Genomic DNA, 22,139 nt, shown 5'->3' on the forward strand with positions numbered 1-22,139 from the left:
CGGAAAACAGAAAGACACAATCGTACACAGAACTTTGAAAGTCTAACAGAGTGACAGGAAGAAAGGGGGCTTCCCGAGGCTGCTCTAGGAGGAGGTCGTGTCCACAGAAGCGAGGACAGCCCTGAGCTGTTTGTGCCTTGAGAGCGACTGCTGACCCCGAAGAGCGAGCCGCGAGACAGACGTTTTAGTCTCCGTGAGAGTCGAGAGGGATGCTGCCTGTGAGCGTGCTTTTGCCTTCCCGGGGACGTGGCCACACCTGGAGGCTGCTGTCCCCACCGGGAGCGGGCACACTGCTGCGGTCTGGTGGGCGGAGGTCAGGGAGGCTCCCAGCTGTCCCACCACGCACAGGACACATGTGGCGTGCGGAGGGGGGCGGCCCTGCTCCAGGAGAGGATCAAAGCCTCGAACCCACCAGAAGGGGAGAAGGCCTGCCACGTTACACTGAGACTTTCAGAGGCAAGGCCCTCAGGGCAGGGGTGGACTGTCATGGATGTTCAGCGGGGCTTCGGGCCCCCCAAGTGCCCCACAGAACCTCAGACTTGACACCGGCTTCGGGTGAGGAGACGACCCCCTGCAGGAGGGGTGCACATGAATCCTAGACCCAACTTCTCACACAGCACGTCCGGTATACAGTCGCAGTGACCGCGCCCATCAGGACAGCACGAGCAAGAAGCAGAGACAGAATTACTGGGAGTCTGAGACCAGATTTCAGATCACAGGACTGAAGTCAGTCTACCATTTTTAAAGAAAAGGCATGCTCGAACTTTTGAGCAGGAGACTTCTGGTGTGAGAGGTGACGTGGCGAATCGTGATAGGACCAGATGGACCTTCCAGAACCGAGACCTGCAGTAACCAGAAAGAAGGACTCTGGGTTTCAAACAGCACGCATGGTCGCGGAGAGATTAGTGCTCTGAATGACAGGTGAGAACCAAACCCGTCCCGGTGCAGGACCCTGGATACAGCACAGACGAGGGCAGACAAAGGCTGCAGAGACAGAGGGGTGTGCTGAGAGGGTCTGGGAGGTGTAATCGGTGTCCCAGGAGGAAAGGAGGGAGGATGTGACGGCTTTAAGATCGCATGAAGTCGTGTGTGTGGAAGGAGAGAAGGTCTGCGACCCCCTTGACGAGGATGGAAGAAGCCGTCAGGCCTGGCGGCGCCAACACCGGTGAAGCATTGCTGCCTACGGCGTGACATCTGACCATCGTTTTTTTTCTCCTAAATCCTTTGAAATCTAATTCCTAATTCTGCCTTTCTAGATTTTATGCATTGACGATTTATTTTTCTGATTTCAAAAGGTTGTTAAGTATTTTCAATATTTTAATAAATTTGAGTATCTTTTAAAAATGCATAAAACTTACCGTACTGCAGTGAAACGCGTGCGTAGACACGTAACTGTGGGAATGCAGGTGTGCAGAGTCGGGTGGTCCTGGGAGTAGCCGGGCGGGGGGTGCCCTGCGCTGCCAGGTGGCGGTGCGCACGGCGACTGCCCGACGGCCGCATGCTGACTGACCAGCTGGAGCCTATACCCTGCCAGCGTGTCTTCTAAGAATGAAGCTGAAACGGACCTTTTTCAGACAAAAATGGAGCCCATGAAATTCTGAAGGATGCACTTCAGGCCAGAAACCAATAATCCGGAGGAGAGGCCAGAGGTGCGGAAGCAGAGGAAAGGAGTGGCAGACACGTGTGGCAATGTACGCGATCTTTGTGCACAAGACCTCCTCGGGAGGCACAAATACACGTGGAGTGAAGGACTTGACAGCAGGCAGACAAAAGGTGACGAAACGTGACTGTCCCAGGAACACTAGAAAGTTGCATCTATAATCCCAAACCTTGTCTTCAAGAGAGCTGGAGGCCGATGGCTTCACCGGTGAGCTCTGCCCGTGGAGGAAAGGTGTGACATGGCGCACGGGCTGTAGACAGTGTCCTGCGCCACTTTCAAACCTAAGCTCGTGGCCACTCGCCCCTTGGGGGTCTTCCTGTCGCCTCCATGAGAAGAACATGCTTTGGGAGCTGCTGTGCAGAGAGGAGAGGCACCTGCACGGGCCTGGATCCGCTCTGGCTGGAGGCCGCTCTGCTGGTGCTCATTAGCAAGAAGTCGGGCTTGTCACCTAAGCCCCTGAGTTTTGGGGTGGAATGGGGTAGTTACTGTGATGCGAGCCGGCACGCTGTCTTGAACCCATTGGAAAACAGCTGCTGAGTTAGCGTTTACAAGGACACGATGATCGCGCGTCTCTGCTGGTCTGCAGTTTAGCAGATGGTAGACGCTGCTGGAGTGACCGCTGGGTGGCCCCGGAGTTCTAGGGGTGCATACGTGAACAACGTTCCCACGAAGACCTCAGGCTGTGTGGGTGTGGCAGGACTGCAGTAAAGCACGGCTCTCCACGGGGACGCGAGGCTCACTGTGAGGGAGCGCCACGCCCGCTGCAGCCGCGCCCGGGGCTCTGCCCGGGTCTGTCACCGCCCATGCTCTTCTTGCCTGCGTGGTTGAAGATTGGCTGCTTAGACCTTTATTCACCGTACAACGCACTCAAGCGTGCACTTCGGGTTTGGGAAGCTGCGTGTTTTCTTGCTGCCTCCAGCACAAGCGGACAGATCGTTTCCTGCACGGCGAGTGTTCGCTTGCGTCCTGTGGCCCTCGGCTGCCTTCCCCAGTCGCCTGCAGCCCCAGGCCCGCTTTCTGCCACTGGGGCTTTGCTGTTTCTGGAAGGTCGTGTGGAAGAACCACAGAGGAGGTCTCTCGGGCTCGCGGTGTTCACCTGAGCACGGTGCTGCCAGGGGGTGCTCACGCTGCCCGTGCTCGGGCGGTCGGGCCTGCTTCCCACCGCCTGTGGATTCGCCTGCGGCTGGCCGGGCGCTGGGTGCTGGACGGCGAGGGCAGAGCCGCGGTGAGCCCTGCCCCGGCGCGTACAGCGCGGGCAAAGGGAGGGTGTGGGCCTGCGTCTGCGGGAAGCCGCCGCGCCACCTTGTGGGGTGGCTGCGTGTGTTGTGTTCCTGCCCGCTGTCCCACGTCCCCCACATTCTTGCCGCCCCTGGGGTGGTGCGTTTTGTGAGGGTTCGTTAGCGGGCTGGGTGCGTGGTGGTGCCTTCTTGTGGTTTTAATTTGTGTCTCCCTTTTTCTAGCCAGGAAAATCAGTAAGCATCAGCGAGTACAGCAAGCGCCGCGGGTGTGCGGGGACCTGGGAGGGAGAGTGGGTTCTCTGGCGTGAGCGTTCCTGAGACAGCTCACAGGGGGTGCACGGGATGGCATGGGGCGAGGGAAGCGTGTCCTCAGGCTGCAGAAGCGAGGAAGTTCCGTGTCCAGCCATGGCATCTTCTTCTTTGTACCTCTTTGAACGTAAGAAAATACTTGCTGTGCCCCGACCTCTGTGAGGAATGGGCGGAGAAGGGGCAGAGCTCAAAAATCCATCTGGAAGAATCTGGTTCCTGGGACTCGGACGCTCTGCCCCTGTGACAGGATCTTATGTCTGCGGCCGGCCCGGGCCTTGCTGGCATCTTACTCGTCAGGTGAGAGCGTCTTTCTGGGCCAGAGAGGGTCTGACTCGGGTGGCCATGTTCAGACCCCACCGTGGGCGAGGTGCCCTCTCCCTCCTTGACGTGATTGCCCACGTGACCCCCCGTGGAAGCTGAGCGTTGGGAAACCCGTACAGCCCAGGCGGTGTCTGTGGTTAGCACAAAGGGCCTGTCCCTAAGGCACAAGTGACTGTCAGCCCGAGGTGTGCCGGCGTGGTGAGTACAGCTTGCCGACACTGAGCTGGCTGGGTCTCCCCGGCCCCTCAGGAGTGCTTATCTTGGACGAATTTTAACTCTCGCCACTGCTGAGACAGGATGGGCCTTGCGAAGCAGGAGTGACGGGACGGGTATTACCGGTTCATCAGTGCTGTGGGGTGGCGGGGGCAAGTGCCGGGGAGCAGCCGTGTGCGGGTCTCCAGGCCGAGCTGGCTCTGACCCACAGGGCGGGCGACTCTCAGGGGTGCCTGCCTGTCCTTCCCGCCTGTTTGTCCAGGCACCTGGATGCCACAGTGACCGGCTCGACTCTCCAGTCTTGTGTCTTACTTCGGGGTTTAGCGGTTGTGATGCGGAGCTCTTTGCGCAGTTCCCGATCTGGAATTGGCACGTGTCTGAAGAGCCGGTGGTACGTGACCTCATAAGCCGCTGCTGGGCTCTCTCTTTGTGTCCGGCGCTGTGCAGCCCCGGCCCCGCTGTCCTGCTTTGGCTCCATGTTGGCCCCTGGGGAAGGGGCCGTAGAGAAGCTGGGGGACCCCAGGGACGCACACTGGACCCTGAGCCTCAGTCAGGACGCGGTGCGGTGCGTGGCCTGCTTTCCCGCCACCTCTCTCCTCTGATCTGGGCCACTGTGGAGGGCCACGGGCCACGCCCTTTCCGGCAGGAGAGGTGCGATTTCGCAGTTAGAAAGCACTGGAATAGAGACACAATTCTAGCCCGTGCTGAAGCCAACATTTTGAGGACCTTCTCAGTCCGGTCTGGCCGGGAGAGTGGAACCACAGTGGGTTAGAGGGACGGTCACTATGGGGAACTCCCGAGCTCTCCTTAGGGTGACTCAGGAGGTAATGTGGCCCCTTGGGCTGGAGGAGAGTCCCCAGGAGGACAGAGTTGGAGGCCCCCTCCTTGGAGCAAGGGGGTTGGTCACTCCCTGAGAGCAGAGAAGCTGGTTTGGCCTGGCCGGGGCCCAGGCTGTTGGGAGCGCGGGGGGGGGGACACTGTCCCTAAGGCAGCCGAGTGGCCTGGGACTGCACAGGGAACCCGGATGCCGGCGTGGGCACGGCGGTCACCCCGAGAGGGCTGGGTGCACGTTATGGGCAGGGCGGGGCCTCCGCGGGGCCTCAGAGCTCCTCCTGTTCTCACCGCGAACCGTGGGAGGCCCCTCGGGCAGCCGCGTCCCTCGCAGGCTTTCTGCCCAGGCAGCCGTGACGGAGGGGTCTGCAGAGGGGCTCTGCTGCGGCCGTTCGTGGACGTGCCGTTGGAGCTGACCGACGGCACGAGGACGTGCGTCCTGCCGGCGAGTTCTGTGCTTAGGCCACCGGCTCGGTCTCCGAGCAGTGAGGAGTCAGGCGCGGCAGTGCCCCGTGGAGGGCCGTCAGGGTGCGAGGCTCCGCACGCGCACGTGGGGTTCCGGCCCACCCTGTTCCTGGGTCCGCCCCGTGAGGCAACTGTGTACAGCAGCGAGCGTCTGGGCTGCGGGACGAGCAGAGCCTTCTGTTTTCCAGGCCTCTCTCTGAGGCCGCGGTGCAGGTTCCGACACGGGGAGCACCTGGTCTCCCCCTTCTTGGCCGGGACACCCGAGGCTGGGGGCGCTGTAGTCTGAAGCCTGGTGGTTTGAAACGAGCCAGAGCAGAGGAAGCCCTGGAGTCGCCGTGAGCCCTGCTGCCCGAACCCCAGACTGTATGGAGCCTGATTCAGCACGTGTCTCGGAAGGGACGTTGCTTCCCACGGTGGCCACTGCACAGGCTCCCCATGGCAGGCCCCGAGGGTGGGGTGACCCATGGGAAGCCTTCCCCACGGTCACGTGTGAGCAGTGAGGAGCCCCAAGAGCAGGCGGGGCCCCAGGCCGGCACCTGGGGGAGGCGCGTGGGCAGAGGGCAGGCCCCGTATTCTCAAGGCTGTCATTCCTTTCCCAGTGGTGCTGAGTCGTGGCACAGAGAGGCACGTCTCCCTGCTGGAGCCCTTCGGGGGCGCAGGTTTCCTCTGCCACCCTCTGACTGGAGAGGTTGCCCCTTCAGGTGCTCTGGCTTCAGGCAGGGTGGCCTGTTACTCCCCTCTGGGCTGGGACGGAGGTTACCTTGTGAGGCCCCCAGGCTGCATTCTGGGCGTGGGCAGTCACCGTTGCTGGAGCTGAGAGAGGCCTGATTTTGCCTTAATGATGGGCCTTGCTTTCCCGTGGGCTTAGCCTTGAAAAGTGTGCCTGCCGGAAGTCCCCCAGTATCAGGGAGGGCTGGAGGAGGGGCCCAGTGTCCTAGGCCCTGCAGGAGCAGAAACCAGGGTGCTGCAGGGAAGGGGCCTCCCAGTGTTCCCGTGGCTGTCCTCGCAGAACTTGGTCTGATGGAGCTGCGGGTGCTCCCTTTTCCGACGCTGCTGTTTCCTTTAAGATGTGCTGTGAGTAGGGGGGACCGTCTCCAGGAGGTGAGAGGAGGTAGGATGGGACTTAAGGCTGGCTTGTCAAAGGAGGCTTCCAGAATGGATGGAATCCAGGCTGGTTCTCGAAGGCCGACTGGGTGGGGAGGAGATGGGAGCTCGGGGCTATTTGCCCGCAGACACTCCCACAGCAGGTGGGGTGCGTTCCAGACGGGAAGCGACAGCCTGGGGTCCCCAGGTACACTGAGCAGAGGAGTGAATGGGGGGTGAGGTGGGGAGGGAACCAGGCCTGGCCTCCTTTCGTTTTGTTTGGTCATTAAATTACATGTCAGTTTGTTGGTGGAAAGGAGGGAGGGTTCTCAGAACTTCTCAAGGTGGGGTGACCAGCTGGCTGGCTGATGTTGAATTGTCATCCAGGAAATCTGGGGGGAGGGTCCTTTGTCCTAGACCACCTTTGGGCTCAGCCAGTGCTCATTCAGGGAGCCCAAGTCTCCCGACCCCTCACCAGTGATGACCACTGCTGTCCTTACCTTCCCGTTTCCCCAGGTCCTGTTCGTTCCACATGTGTCCCACACGGGTCCTTCACACTGTGGCGTCCGCGTCACTGGAAGACCCAGCTCAGTAAGATGACCAGTCTTTCTGGTCGTTGCCTCTGCAGTCTGCTAGTGGTTGACTCCAAAGGAATATTGTACGCTTTGTCAGGCGAGGTTGGAACTTCTGATACTCAGAATGGTGCAGGGTGGTCATTTCGTGTTCTGCCAGTGATGTGTCCAGAGCCTCCTTGTCACAGTCGCTAGTGTGGGGTTCAGTCATGCTGTGGTTAGGGTGAAGACATGGGCCCTTCTGGTCTTTTTTTTTTTTTTAAGATTTATTTTAGAGAGAAAGAGCGAGCATGGGCATTGGGGGGCGGAGCAGAGGGCAGATGGAAAGGGACGGGCCGAGTGCAGAGTCTGACACGGGGCTCGGCCCCCCGACCCTGAGAGCACATCCCCTGAGATCATGATCTGAGCCAAAACCAATAGTCAGACGCTCAAGGGACTAAGCCTCCGCGCCCCGCTCTTTGTGTGATTTCCTTGGGTGCGTGATTTGTCCTAAAACTGAAGTGAGGGGGATCAGCTAGAGCACTGCTTGTCTGACTATGTTAACAAACTTATTTGAAAGACTGACTTTTACGTATAAGTTGGGGCTCTGTTAGGCCGGAGGGAGGCCCCCCGGGGCCTGGCCTGCCTCGGGCTGTCTTGGGAGGGCAGAACTCTTGCTGCCAGAGATTCCGGCCTCTGTTTTTTAAGGGGAGCCAAACTTTTGGGTTCTGATGTGCTCCGTCCGGTCGAGAAACATCACTTGCTCTCAGCACTGTGCCGTGTGTCTGGCGGGCGGCTGCCTCTCCGGCGCAGGCCCCCTGTGCTCTCTGCTGTCTGGCTCTTGCTGACTTCTCTGCTCTCCCCGCCCTCTCCACCTGTTCTGTAGGTGACAAGGCTCTTGACGGCTATAGTAAAAAAAAATACGTCTGCAAGTTGCTCTTCATCTTTCTGCTGGGCCATGACATTGACTTTGGGCACATGGAGGCCGTGAACCTGCTGAGCTCCAACAGATACACGGAGAAGCAGATCGTGAGTGTCACTGAAGGGGCTCAGGGCTGGGGCGGGCTGGCGGCGACGACTCTTGAGGCGGCTCCAGAGCCTCCCTCTCCAGGAAGCCGCGTCCTGCCGATGGGAGGGACTCTTTCCCCCTGTGACACTCTTCTGAGGAGGTGGCCATTTCTTCTTTTTTTGGGAAATACTTACTTACTCTCCAGAGAGAGGGAGAACACGAGCAGGGGAGTGGCAGGCAGAGGGGGAAGCAGGCTCCCCGCTGAGCAGGGAGCCTAATGTGGGGCTCGATCCCAGGACCCTGAGATCCTGACCTGTGCTGAAGGCAGAGGCTTAACCAGTTGAGCCATCCAGGCGCCCCAAGGTGGCCGTTTCTTTTCTTGTTCCTTCCTTCCTTCCTTCCTTCCCTGCTTTCTTTTTTTCTTTTTAAAGATTTTACTTACTCATTTGACAGAGATCACAAGTAGGCAGAGAGGCAGGCAGAGAGAGAGAGGAGGAAGCAGACTCCCCGCTGAGCAGAGAGCCTGATGCGGGGCTCGATCCCAAGACCCTGAGATTATGACCTGAGCCGAAGGCAGAGGCTCAACCCACTGAGCCACCCAGGCGCCCCCTTTTTTTTTTTTGAGATTTTATTTGTTTATTTGACACAGAGAGAGATACAGAGATGGAACACAAGCAGGGCGAGTGGGAGAGGGAGAAGCAGGCTTCCCATGGAGCAGGGAGCCTGATCGTGGGGCTCAGTCCCAGGACCCTGGGATCATGACTCAAGCCAATGGCAGAAGCTTAACCCACTGAGCCATCCAGGCGCCCCTTTTCTTGCTCTTTTGTTACAGCCTCCCTGCATGTTACAGCCTCCCTGCAGTCTGGGTATTCGCTGTGGGCCTGCCCGTGCTGCACGAAGCCCGTGTTGGATGTGATGGGCGTCTTGGGCATGCCTTCCCCGCAGTGCCGGACTAATGCACGGCACAGACCCCTTCTCCTGGTTGCCTCTTTTTTTTTCTTTTATAAAGATTTTATTTATTTATTTGACAGACAGAGATCACAGTAGGCAGAGAGGCAGACAGAGAGAGAGGAGGAAGCAGGCTCCCTGCAGAGCAGAGAACCCGATGCGGGGCTTGATCCTAGGACCCTGGGATCATGACCTGAGCCGAAGGCAGAGGCTTTAACCCACTGAACCACCCAGGCGCCCCTCCTGGTGGCCTCTTGCACAACTTTCTGTTTCTGACAAGGACGCCACAGCTGCATGGGTTAAGAGCGAGCTGTAAATGGGGGCGCCTTTGCCTTGCTCCCGGCTTCTGGAGGCTTCCTAGATGGTGCCGGTACCTGGGTGCCTGAAGCTGTCTGTAGCCTTTTGGGATAATGATACTTTTATGTTTTCTGTCATGTTGCAAAATAACAGTTTTCTCTGTCTAAAAATTTAACTTACAGCAAGTAAAAAAACCCAAAAAACAAACAAAAACCTAGGTCCCCCAGGAATTTTGTAGTTTTGGTATTTACCCAGTAAGAATTCGGGTGTCTTCCATGGACCATGCAGTGCGCTGGGAGGCCCCTGGGGACATAGGGAACAGAAGCAGATGTGGGCCCTTCTCTGTCCTAGTGAGGAGATGGCGTCATCCAGCCCACAGATAGAGAATTAACAGCTGTGGCCAGTGCGCAGGGAAGGAGGCCCTCTGGGACCCAGTGAAGGGGGTGGGCAAGTAGGGAAGATCCCCTGGGGAGGGCATCCTGCTCGGGAGGAGGAATTAACTGGAATTAACTGGGGGATGGGGGCAGACAGAGCAGATAGCACCTGGCCAGGGCCACGTTCTGCGAATGTGGGGCAGCAGTGGCTCGAATGGAAGAGAGGACGTGGGTGTGTGGGGAGGGCCTTTCTCCCAAGACCAGCAGGAAGCTGCTCTGGAGTTCACCTGCGTGGTCAGGGATTGGATGAGTCTCAGGAAGGCCACTGTGTCCCCCTGCCTGGGAAGGGTGTAGGTGAGGGATGACACAGGGCTGGAGTCTGGTCAGTAGTGAGTGGAAGCTGAGGGCAAGAGGCCGCTGGAGAGCGGGTAAAGCTGCGGTCAGCAGGGTTTCTGGAGCTCACCACCCTTTCTGGAGAGCTTGTTTGGAGGTTCTCGCAGGGGAGCACAGCTACTCGTATACCCTTGACCGAAGAACGGTCCTCTCCGTTCCTCTGGGGAAGGCCGTCCTCTTCGACCGAGCGCTCAGCTTCGGGAGGGACGCACAGGGAGCGGTGAGGGAGGAAGGGGACACCCGCCTAGCCAGCCAGATCAGCCGAATCAACCCTGGCGATCAGTGGGGTGACAGATGTTGCAGCCAGATCGCCCTCACATCCTCACCGCCCTTCCTTAGGGCCTTCCGGTCAGGCTCCCTTGTTCAGGACAGCAGTGAGTCCAGCTTGCTCACACATGGCACCATGGCTAGGTGAGTGGGACGGGCGGCGGCGGGGGGACCAGGGGGACATCCGGCTGCGTGCCCCTTAGGTGTGTCCCGCAGGGCTGTCTTATGGCAAAGCTGGACACTGCTTCTTTCACGGAAATGCTGTTCTCGTCAGAGTGGCCTGACTCCTTGTGCAGGACACAGGCAGACTGGAGGCTTCAGGAGGCTTCCCGAAGGCTGGACATGTGTCCCGTGTTGGCTTCAGTGGTCACGAGCTTTTGTCCTCCTGTCTCTCTGGAACCCAGGGCTACCTCTTCATCTCTGTGCTGGTGAACTCCAACAGCGAGCTGATCCGGCTCATCAACAACGCCATCAAGAACGACCTGGCCAGTCGGAACCCCACCTTCATGGGTCTGGCCCTGCACTGCATTGCCAACGTGGGCAGCCGCGAGATGGCCGAGGCCTTCGCTGGGGAGATTCCAAAAATCCTCGTAGCTGGGTATGTCTCTCGTGTGAAGTAAGTGGAATATGTAATTACATAAAGAACGTATCAGAGGCGTTCGTCTGCCAGTTTTACCTGTGGGAGACCCGTGTGTCTCGGTGCTTGGGGCGTCCACGCATACCCTTGCCGCCCAGTAGCACGGTGGCTGTAAGGTACGTGGAAGAGAGCCTGCCAGGAAGGGCGGCGGAGGGAGGGACGGAGGGAGGGACGCAGTCGCCTCGTGGTGTGGCGCAGGGCCCCTTGCCCTTTCTCAGGAGCGTCACCAAGGAAGAGGTCAGGCGCCGGAATCCTGAGAATCCTCCACGCCCTTGAATTTGGGGAGAGGCGGCCCGCGGCTGAGCAGGCAGTTCTAGAGGACTTTGACACTGGGCTGGGCTGTCCGCTGCCGTGGGGCGTGGTGGAGGCGGGGCCCTACTTGGTGTCCTGGGACTCGGCGAGTTGGGCCACACCCTGGTGACACGTGTGCCTCTACCAGGGCCCCAGTCCCGGGCACTTAGTTCATCAGGACGTGGGGGACCAGCTCCTCTGGGGCGACCAGCAGTGAGCAGACTACGGCCGGTGTGCTGTGGGTGTGGGTTCTGGGGGTGCTGGTGCGCATCCCGTACTGCTCGGGATGCCCCGGTCCTAGGGTCGGCCGTGCCTCGGGCGAGCCCTGGCCTAGATGAGCAGCAGAAGGGCTGTGGCCTTACAGGCCCTGGAGGGGTGTGTGAGGCTGTGCCAGAGGCAGACAGGCCGGGCTGGATGCGAGGCCCTAGAGGACTGTGGATGGGGACGGCTCACAGATGGCGCGCCGGCGTCAGGGCGTGCACTGGGCTGCAGAGCTGAGGAACCAGGCGGGGGGGCCGAGGTGTTGCCGTTCCATGTCTGCCGATGGCGGCTGCAGAGCACAGCGGGCCCCCCGAGAGCAAAGTCACCGGGATGGAAGGGGCTGCGGGTCCGTCCCGAAGATGGCTGGGATGGGTGTGGGCTCAGGGCCTGATGGTGGCTCTTCCTCCTCCGTTAGGGCCTTCCCTCATCCTCTTTGCTCCTTCCGGCTGCTGCCTAGGCCCTTCCTTGTGCCTGGCGCACGCCAGCGAGCACGTCTGTGTACTGCCCGCCTCCGCCCTCAGAAGGAAAGCTCGCTGGGGGCTAAGGTTTTGTGCACTACGGCCGTTGATTTCTTTCCAGCATTTTGAACCGTGTCTGGAATATGGTACAGGCCTGATGGATGCCTCTTGGATGAACGGGGTGTAGAGCAGGTCATCTCTGGCAAGTAGTCAGGTGGTAATTGAAGAACCTTCTGAAATGAAGGACGGACCACATCTGCAGATCGAAAGGACGCAGCGGGTGTGCAGCGCGGCCCAGCCTGGACCCGCAAAAGCGGATGGGCCAGAGGAGAGGCCCCTGCAAGGGGACAGCTGAGCTGTGTCTCCAGCTTGTGAGGCCTAGGGGCCCAGGTGGGGCCATGCCCCGCTGAAGTGCCTGTCAGCCAGGTCACAGAGTCAAGTCACTGTGTCAGAGTTGGGGTGGTAGGGCGCGGTTGGCACTCGGGTCCTGGGCCCTGGGTCCCAGACAGCCCTGAAACGAAGCAGGCCGCCTGGGCTCCGCAGGGTCACTGGATGTCGGCCTTCCCTCTCCCTGAAGGTTCTTCCCGTGCAGGCCCTGGAGCAGCGTGCAGCGGCGGGGCGGGGAGGCGGTCCGGAGCGCGGAAGCAGCTGTCTGGCTAGTGGAGCCTGCGCGGTTGGGCCTCGAGGCCTGCGGGGCCAGAGAGGGGCAGGGCCTGTTGCTCCCGGGGCTTTTAGTATCTGACGGCGCTGTGGGGCCAGAGAGGGGCAGGGCCTCTTTTAGTATCTGACGGGGGCGTTTGACAGGGGGGATTTCTCTTTGGAGTGGAATGGGGAGCGGCTTGGGGATTCTCACCTTGGTTCGGACTCATTTAGGAACGAGAAAGCTACCACGGAGGCCGATGGTAAGGCCGACCCCCAAACCCTTCTCTGCCCTACGCGTGGGAGCGCCTCCGCCGCTTGGCCCGGGGCTCTGAGAACGCGACTTGTTCTCTCTCCTGCCGCCTGCGCGGATGCTCCTAGGTGGGCCCGTGGCTTCCTGGCGGCTCGCAGAGTTCGGCTGGGCGTGGCGGGCAGGAGGGATAAACGGGCATTGGGAGCATTGTGTGCCCTCAGCGAACATTGAAACCTGAACAGGAAACCCTCCAAACGCCCCTCTCCTGGGGTGTGTGCCCCTCTGACCTGGCTTCTCGGTGTTATCGGCGCGCCCGGGACGCTGGCCGCCCCGGCGCAGGAGGCTCCTCCTCCCGGTCAGCCGCGCTTAACCGCCGGGGGCTTTGTGGCGGCCACGCTCCGACGCTGTCTGTTTCGACTGGGTGTTATTAAGTGATTGTACGCCAAAGTTCTCTGTAACCCAGACAACGAGGAACATAGTTGAGTCTGCTCCGTCTTGCACAGCCAAGGTCCTGTGCGGCAGTTGGGAAAAACGCCAGCACGGACACTTCTGGAGAAGAGAGCTTCCCGGCAGGGCTCTGCTGAGGGTCGTGGTGGGGTCCGCGGCAAGTCTTCGGAGCAGACGGCCGCCTGTCGCTGTTGGGGCCTGGTCCACACCGAGACCTCTCGCAGGAGGGGGCGTGCACTGGAGCCCACGGACAGGGTGGAGCCTCCTGGTCCCCAGGTTCCTCTGGGCTCTCCTCTGGGAGACTCGGGGCCACGCTCGGCTGGCTGGGGCCACGTGGGGTACCGGCTGTCTTCTCGAGCGACGCTGGGGTCTGTCTTTCAGAGACGCCGTGGACAGCGTGAAGCAGAGTGCCGCCCTGTGCTTGCTGCGCTTGTACCGAGCGTCTCCTGGTCTCGTCCCCATGGGAGACTGGACGTCCCGAGTGGTGCACCTTCTCAACGACCAGCATTTGGTAAATGCATTTGGACTCGTGTCCCCCCACGCCCCGCCGAGGAGCCGTTTCTGGAATCACCATTGTGAAAGCAGCTCCGTGTGGCTTCTCGTGATGCTGGGGGGAGACTTCCACAGCGCAGCCCCTGAGTGTGTGAACACTTGGGGGCCTCTGTGGCTGGGGGAGGAGCTCCCCCCTTCCCGGGGACGGGATAATGCAGATGTGGCCTCTGGCTCACTGCAGAACTCGTCATTGGAAGGCCTCCTGCATGCTGCGGCTGTGCAGGTGAACAAGACGGAGACCAGTGTCTTCTGGAAATGCCCTCTCCCGCGAGGGCACAGCAAGTGCGTGCTTCTCCCCCTGGGGTGTTGAGGAGGGTGTCCCGTGACCTGACCGATGCTCCGGCATGGCCACCGCACAGGCCAGGCCTGGGTGTCTTCCCTGTGTCGTAGGGAACGACAGGGAGGTGCAGGGCGACTTGGTGATAGTGGTTAGGCATGGGTCACGGGTGCTGTCCACACCCGAAGGGGCGCACAGGGACGTGACCTCAGCACACAGAGTCAAGCAGGAGCAGACATTGGGCACGGTGGCTTTGCGTGGCATGAATGAGAGAGTTGAAATTCAACGCAGATTTTTCTTGAGTCGATCGGTGTGAGTATGTTAGCTGGTTTCTGGTATTTCTCAGGAGGAATCTACCTTAAAAATGAAATTAAAAATCGGGTGCTTTTAGCCGGTTGAGCATCCAGCTCTTGATTTCGGCTCAGCTCGTGATCCCAGGGTTGTGGAGTCAAGCCTTGCAGCGGGCTTCGTGCTCAGTGGGGCCTGCTGGAGATTCTCTCTCTCCCTCTGCTCCTCATTCCGTCTCCCTCTCCAAAAGAACACTTAACTAAAAATAAACAGTCACGGCATTCAGCTTCAGAGGAGGGAGCTCGTGGCCGTGTCGGGACACTTGCTGTGGGCTGGCAGCTGTCATGGCCCACGCGTCCTGGGGTGTTTGTGTCCAGGCGGGGCAGCCCTTCCTCAGCCCTGTTGTAGGGCGAGGGGACGCACCTGGGAGGCAGTGCGGGGAGTGCTCTCCGGGTTGCGTGGGTCCCTCTCAGTCCGCTCAGGTTCCGAGTCCACCAGTGGAATCTTGAAGCCGCGCAGGAGGCTGTGAGGCTCGAGGCCACAGGTCGCCCGCCGGGCAGCCCCGGGAGGTGGGGGGCGCTCTCCAGTTTCGCGCCTGTGGGAACGGGGGCTCAGAGGGCTGCAGTGGCTTCCTGCAGATCTGGACTTGGGCCAGGAGGTGCCGAAGGCTCAGAGCTGGGGCAGCTTAGGGGGCCTGTGCCACACGGCCGACAGGTGTTCAGGTGGATCATCGCTGCTCAGAGCCGTGGCCGCGAGGGGCCTCTCCTCTGACACGGCACGATTCGGTCGCCGCAGCTGTGTGGTTCGCCCGCACAGTGTGACGTGCACGACCGGGTCTCACCAGCCACGCTGCCCGGCACATGCTCGCTGCGGGCCGCCAGGGCCCGGCTCGGAGAGGAGAGGGAAGAGGCGCTGGTCCACTGGCCCGCAGGAAGGCCCAGCCCATCACCCTGTCTTTTTCCATCTCTCTTCTCGTCCCGTGTTCTCTGTTCTCTTGGTGGCTGCCCTTTATGTGCTTGTGGCTTCTCTGTCCTATACCTCTTGGCTTTGTCTCTAAAGAGTGCCCCAAATTTGGCTTTCTTTGTCTCCGGCCCAGGAGTGTCAGCTGGCCATGCCGCCAGGGGCAGGCAGGCCCCCGTGTGCCCTGTGTTCTGAGAGCAGAGCAGGAGCCCGGGGGTCTGCTGTGGCCAGAAGGGCGGCACTGAGGGCCGTGTGGGCTCCCCCTGGTCTTCTCACACTGCCCTTCCCACAAAGACTCCAGGGCCAGCAGAGGATGGGAGAAGCTGAGCTCGAGCCAGCGAGTCCCAGCTGACACTTGTCCGAATACGAAGGCTTGTTCTGTCCTCCTGGTGGGCCAGGCGGAGCCGCAGACGCTTAGGGGCTGTGCTGCATGACTCTTCCCTGGGTGGGACTGCGTGTCTACACACGCTGAGTTCGTTAGAGCTCTCCTGCGAGCGAGACTGGTTGGTTGTTGCTTGCCAGGCATGGACATTGAGGCCCGTTCTGTGTCTTTGATGCTGCTTTCAGGTTGTCCTTAGAAAGCTGAAGGAGCGCTCAGCTATGGCCAGGGGCTCCCTCCCATTGCGCCTTTGCAGCTGCAGAAGCTGCCGGCCTTCTCCCACCCGCTCGGGAGCCTGGTGGAGGAGGGCCAGGGGGCCCAACAGTGACTGTGTGCTTTCGTGAGCTGTATTTGCATTTTCATTGCATTCCATTTTTTTTTTTTTTTTAGAGACTTTATGTATTTGGCAGAGATCACAAGCAGGCAGAGAGGCAGACAGAGACAGAGAGGGAAGCAGGCTCCCTGCTGAGCAGAGAGCCCCATGTGGGGCTCGATCCCAGGACCCTGGGATCATGACCTGAGCCCAAGGCAGAGGCTTAACCCACTGAGCCCCCCAGGCGCCCCCGCATTCCTTTGTTTTATCTATTTCGTGTTTATGAGAGAACTTCTTTACTTCGGCAGTGTCTTCCTTCAAGACACAGGAATTGGTGGGAGTGACTTCTTGTTGTCCTGGGACAAGAGCAGGTGTCCCCGTGCTGCCTGGGGTTTGCTGTGCACTGAGGCCGGGTACCGCGTGAGGGGCGCTCTACAGGGAAGGGGCCTCGCTGGGCCTGGGCTGCCGCAGGGAGCAGCGGGCAGATCTGTTCAGGAAGGGCAGGGATAGGCACTCCCAGCTACTGTTTTCCGTGGTCACACTTCTGGGTTGGAAAGATCCAAGTGAGTCCAAGGGTAATGTCTCCCTTTCTGGTCCATACAGAACCGTTTTTTTTTTTTTTTCCCTTTTATTTATTTATTTATTTATTAAAAGATTTTATTTATTTGACAGAGAGAGATCCCAAGTAGACAGAGAGGCAGGCAGAGAGAGAGAGAGGGAAGCAGGCTCGCCGCTGAGCAGAGAGCCCGATGCGGGACTTGATCCCAGGACCCTGAGATCATGACCCGAGCTGAAGGCAGTGGCTTAACCCACTGAGCCACCCAGGCGCCCTTTTTTTTTCTTGTAAAGATTTTATTTTTAAGTCGCGTCTGTACCCAGCATGGGGTGCAAACTCACAACTCAGAGATCGAGAGTTGCGTGCTCTCGTGCCCCTATGCGGAGTGATTTAAGTGCGGGGCAGCAGTGAGTGCAGCTGACCCCAGACCCAGAGGAGGGCGGCAGGGCAGGTAGAGACTCGGCTGGCTGCTGCGGCGCTCAGCAGGCCTCCACTGAGGCAGGGAGCTGGGTCGCCGGCCTTGCCCGATGCCCAGGTTCTCGGAGAGAAGCTCCAGAAGGAAAATGACAGACGTGTGCTGTCTCAGACAGGATGGGCCAGTCAGAGCAGTTTTGCATCTGGCCCAGGGGCTCTGGGTTGTTGCTCTCGGTTTAAGTTTTACCTGGAAAAGGAGTTTACTGTTGGAAGCCAGCCGCAGGCACGTCGGCTCTGGTCACAGTGTGTACTTGTGTGTTTGCTCCAGGGCGTGGTGACCGCCGCCACCAGCCTCATCACCACCTTGGCGCAGAAGAACCCTGAGGAGTTCAAGACGTCTGTCTCTCTGGCCGTCTCCAGGTTAAGCAGGGTAAGTCTGTTGACGGGGAGCGGGTCTGAGAATACGCGTTCGTCTTAGTTTTTGTATTTAATTAAGATGTTAGCTTACTGTTTAGAACACAAGATACTGGACTCAGTTTGTAAATCCAGGGTGAGAACTTGTCTCGGTTCGGAATTTGTTGGGTTTTCTTTCCACCTTTTTGCTTCTTGAGAAACGTCCTGTCCCTACGGGAAAGTGCGCGGAGCGAAGCGGCGCAGCCCATGGTTGTGTTGCCCGAGTGCCGCTCGGCCCCTGTGCTGGCTGCAGAATGCGGGTGCCGGTGGCGCCCCCCCACCGCAGGGAGCCCTGTCCTCATTCGCGTGGCCTCCCTCTTCACTTTCCTTTGCTGCCCGAGCACGTGTCCTTCACTCGGACATCTGGCTCGGACGGTGTCCCGCGTCGTGCACAGGGACCCCGCAGCAGCCCGTGTGCTTCGTGTGTGACTTGTAGGGCTCAGTGCCGGGGGCTTGGTGGGCTTGTGCTGCGTGCCGTCCCTTCGTGGCGATGCTGGGGAACGTTTACACGAGTACCGCACAGCCGACTGACCCGTCACCTTGTCTGACCCTGAGGCGACGGTGAGCGGTCTGCTGTGATCAGCTTGGCTGTCTCTTGGCTCTTGTGTGCTGACGGCTGCGAGACACGTCCCTGGAGGCGGCGTCGCTGGGTCGTGGGGCGGCCGCGCTTCTCCTCGAGGGGACAGCGTAGAGCAGCTGTACCGATTGGCCTCCCTGCCCACTGTGTGCCCTTCCCGCCGCTCTGTATCTCGGCCTTGTGCGCCTCGGCCGTCCGGGGGCGAGGGGGCGTCTCCTTGTCATGTAAGTCTGCATTTTTGTCATTACCCTCCAGGTAGAGCAGCTTGGGTGCTCTTTTTTTTTTTTTTTTAAGATTTTATTCATTGACAGAGATGCAGTGAGAGCGAGCGCACATGCAGTAGCAGAGGGAGAGGGAAGCAGGCCCCCCGCTGAGCAGGGAGCCTGATGCGGGGCTCGATCCCAGGACCCCGGGATCGTGACCTGAGCCGAAGGCAGACGCTTAACCCGCCGAGCCACCCAGGAGCCCCTTCTTGCCTTTTTGAATGTCTTTTGTGAAGTGCCTGTTCAGTCTTTTGCTCATTTGTCTGCAGTCGCTTTTTTGTTGTTCTGTAGAAGAAATTCCTTATCTGTTTCAGGGATGAGCGTTTCGTTGGTTACGTGAGGTTGAACCAAACCGGCCATACGTAACGTTACTGGTCTGCAGAAATGCCGTCTTCGTGTGCTTCAGTCTGCTCCGTGTTTAAATAATCTTGTCCTCCTCTACAGCTTGCCCCTTCACCGTCTTGGTGAGGTCTCCTGTGGTCACAGCCCTGGCTTCCTGTGCTAGCCCTCTCCTCTGCGGCTAGTGCTTCTGCTGCCCCGCCTGTGGAGTCTCCCCTGTCCTGTGGCTCACGTTTAGGTTGACAGGCTGCCTTGGGACGGGTTTCTGTGTATACCAGATGTCCCAGTGCTTCTGCTAAAGCCCCCGCCTCCCTCCTGTCTCTGCAACAGGGCCCCCTGGGCCACGAGTCTGTGCGCTGTGTCTCTGCCCCTCCCCCGCTGTCCCTGTTCATCTTGCACAGCAGCATGCTGTCCTCGTTACTGGAACTTGACGTCCAGTGGGACACACCCTCCTGCCTTGCTCCCCACCCCCCAAATCCTGCTGGGACTGGAGGGGGTCAGTTTTGAGAGAAGTAAAATCTTTATGGTATTGAGTCTTTGAATCCATGAGCATGGTATCCCTCTCCGCCGATCTGGAGAGTCACTTTAATTTTTCTCACTTGTGTTTTGTAGCTTTTTGAGTAGCAGTTCCTTTATCTGTTGTTAGGGTTATCTCTGTACAGCTTACTTGATTTACTTTTATTTTTAAAAAATATTTTATTTATTTATTTGACAGAGACAGCGAGAGAGGGAACATAGCAGGGGGAGTGGGAGAGGGAGAAGCAAGCTTCCCGCTGAGCAGAGAGCCCGATGTGGGGCTTGAGCCCAGAACCCTGAGATCCTGACCTGAGCTGAAGGCAGATGCTTAATGACTAAGCCACCCAGGTGCCCCTATACAGTTTATTTTAAAAATGCTATTCCTAATAATATCTTTTTTTATAAGATCTTATTTATTTGGGGTGCCTGGGTGGCTCAGTGAGTTAAGCCTCTGCCTTTGGCTCAGGTCATGATCTCAGGGTCCTGGGATCGAGCCCTGCATTGGGCTCTCTCTCATCTGCTTGCCCCCTCTCCCTCTGCCTGCTCTCTGTCTACTTGTGATCTCTGTCAAATAAATACATAAAATCTTAAAAAAAAAGATTTTATTTATTTGAGAGAGAGCAAGCAAGCATGAGTTGGGGGAGGGGTTAGAGAGAGATGGAGAAAGCAGGCTCCCCACTGAGCAGGGAGCCTGACATGGGGCTCGATTCCAGGACCCCAAGATCAGGACCTGAACTGAAGGCAGATGCTTAACCTACTGAGCCGCCCAGGCGCCTGAGTGATGTCTTAAATGTGCTTTGTAACCACTGTGTGTTGGTTTGTGCCAGTGATTCTTGTACTTGATCTTGGAGTTGGCAATTCTGTCACACTCAGTAATCCTACTTATTTTTTTTAAAAGATTTTATTTGTCAGAGAGAGAGAGCACACACAAGCAGGGGGAATGGCAGGGAGAGGGAGGAGCAAGTTCCCGCTGAGCATGGAGGAGCCCCATGAGGGACTCGATCCCCGGATCCCCGGGATCATGACCTGATCTGAAGGCAGGTGCTTCACTGACGGAGCCCTCCGACGCCCCCTTACTTACTAGTCTTAGTGATTCATTCGTAGATGGCGTCAGGTCTGTGGACAATGCGTTCTCCGTCCCAGCCTGTACTCATCTGTGTTTCCTGCTGTCCACCTGCCGCTGGGCTCTCCATGCGGTGTGCACCATGAGAGAGGGTTTTCTTCTCATCTCAGAGCGGAGTGTCCGGTGTTTCACCGTGACGAGTTGGGTTTGCTGATTTTGTTGCCGTTGGCTTGCTTTGCCCCAGGAAGGAAATTCCTTTCTGTTTCTTGGCTAACACTTCTGCCATGAAACTGGTGAAGCCATTTGAAGGTAGGGTTTCTTTGTGGAACAGTTTCTTCTTTTGGATTCAACTTATTTGATAAGGTATGGGCTTTTGTTTTCTGTCCTTTCATCAGTTTTGGCTAAGTTGATTTTCCGACGTTTGCAGGTTTGTCTGGATGATCAGCGTGCGGTGATCAGGGTCTCTGCGTGCGGGCGCGGCGGTGGCCGTGGTGCTGCCCCTGCTCCGTCTCGCTGTGCGGCGTTTGCCTTTTCACTTCCCAGATGAGCCTGTCAAGCGTGATGCCTTCTGACTTGGTGGCTCTTTCTGCTGTGTTTCTTCTCCCTGGCAGCCTTCTGTTCCCACCCTTGTTTTACTTCCTTTACTTTCTTAGGGTAATTTGCTAGTTCCTTAGTACATTTTTGGGGTGAATTCTTCGTTGCTTTTATTTTTGTATTTGGCTCACGTGTGTGCGTGTTTAAGTCGGACGCTTCTGAGCGTGGCTTCAGCGGCAGGTAGCGGCCTGCTCTGGCTCCTTCTGTCCTGTGGAGCTGAGTGCTCCCTGGCTTCCTGCTCTGTGTGCCCGTAGGTTCTAAAACCCTAACCCTAACCCTAACCCTGTCCGTGCCTTCCCCAGCGCGGAGCTCACCTTCCTTCCCAGGCCACGTCCTGGGCCTGGGCTGCAGCCTTGCAGCTGAGGGCGGGGGTCATGGTGAGACCTTCCCGAACATGCTTCTTACATATGACCTCAAGTGTCCCAGCTGGGAGCTTACAGGGTGGTGCTCCTCTGACCTCCCTGATGCGGGGAGTGAGGAAGGTGTGTCAGTGGAAACGAACCGTCCTCGGGGCAGTTGGGTCTGCAGGAGGAGGAGGGAGGGTCTGCCCTGCCGAGGACTCTGGCAGCCAGGGAGAGGGACCCACGAGTGAAGGAAGCTTGCTCTCCGGCCCCCGTGAGCTCTCGGCAGGGCTGCTGGAGGGCTGTACCGGGGGTGGTGGTGGGGGGGGGGGGGATGGGCTGGTCCAGAGCACCGGCTCTGCCCAGAGAGGACCGGAGTCTTCCCTCTTGTGTCTCATCTGCGACCTGGTCCACGAAGGAGAGTTTGGGTTCCCAGTGCGGGTGCGGTTGGGTTCCGGAGCAGTTCCAGGTCCGTGGCGCGGGCCGGTTTGTGCGTGGGGGGTGGGGTGGCCGTCGCAGAGCAGAAGCGTGTGGGGCCGCCCCCGATCGATGACGATGGTGGCTGGCTGCTCGCCCTGTGCGCGCAGTGTCACTGTGCCCCCTGACCTCGGGGACAGAGAGCAGTGTGTTAAATACCCTCCACTCATCGGACAGAGCCATTTCTCAGGCCGTGTGTGATCCGAGGACCCCGCGGAGGGCCTCTCTCGGTGACACCTGCCCGCCCCCGGGGTGTCTTACAGATCGTGACGTCCGCGTCCACAGACCTGCAGGATTATACGTACTACTTTGTCCCGGCGCCCTGGCTGTCCGTGAAGCTCCTTCGGCTGCTACAGTGCTACCCGCCGCCAGGTAACCGGCACGCGGCCACGGCCTCTCGGCTGCTTCGGGGCTGGGCTCCGTGGCTTCTGTCTGCTGCCTTTGTGAGTCCTTTCCTGGCGCTGGCCCTTGTTCTGGGGCCCCTTTGTGGGCCCTTTGTGGGCCCCTTTGTGATGCTGCTGCACGTCTCGGTCCCGGGGGGCAGCTGGTAGAGAACTCACGACTTTGTTACGGAGTGGGATTATCTCTGCTTTTTATATAGTGTCAGACCTGTGTGGGTTTTTGAAACAATGTTTTTCAGTAAAATTTGAAACTTGAAACACTTACACACTTTGTTATTTTAAGTTGTTAATAATCTGTATAACCTTAATGTACACAGTGAGGATATTCTTGTGATCTTTTTTACTACAAAATGTTATATTCGACTGGTACGGTAAATGGTAAATGTCTCGAAATAGAACTTCTTGATTGAAGAATGTAGACGAATTTTTTT

General features: G+C 58.6%; 1 protein-coding gene and 1 non-coding gene across 6 annotated transcripts in view; both read left to right on the top strand.

Moving 5' to 3' along the window:
• Nucleotides 1-22,139, top strand: part of AP2A2 (adaptor related protein complex 2 subunit alpha 2) — an 82,037-nt gene that overhangs the window by 39,799 nt on the left and 20,099 nt on the right. For all 5 annotated transcript variants that reach the window (XM_046016335.1, XM_046016337.1, XM_046016336.1 and 2 more), the window contains exons 3-7: nucleotides 7,558-7,700; nucleotides 10,364-10,557; nucleotides 13,327-13,456; nucleotides 17,013-17,114; nucleotides 21,571-21,679. In XM_046016335.1, the coding sequence (XP_045872291.1) occupies nucleotides 7,558-7,700; nucleotides 10,364-10,557; nucleotides 13,327-13,456; nucleotides 17,013-17,114; nucleotides 21,571-21,679 (678 nt within the window). The remainder of the gene's footprint in view (nucleotides 1-7,557; nucleotides 7,701-10,363; nucleotides 10,558-13,326; nucleotides 13,457-17,012; nucleotides 17,115-21,570; nucleotides 21,680-22,139) is intronic.
• Nucleotides 1,086-1,211, top strand: LOC123950212. Its single transcript, XR_006820202.1, has one exon. It is a non-coding gene; the product is annotated as a U6atac minor spliceosomal RNA (small nuclear RNA).

The sequence above is a fragment of the Meles meles genome, chromosome 8 (assembly GCF_922984935.1).
Source record: "Meles meles chromosome 8, mMelMel3.1 paternal haplotype, whole genome shotgun sequence".
NCBI lineage: Eukaryota > Metazoa > Chordata > Mammalia > Carnivora > Mustelidae > Meles > Meles meles.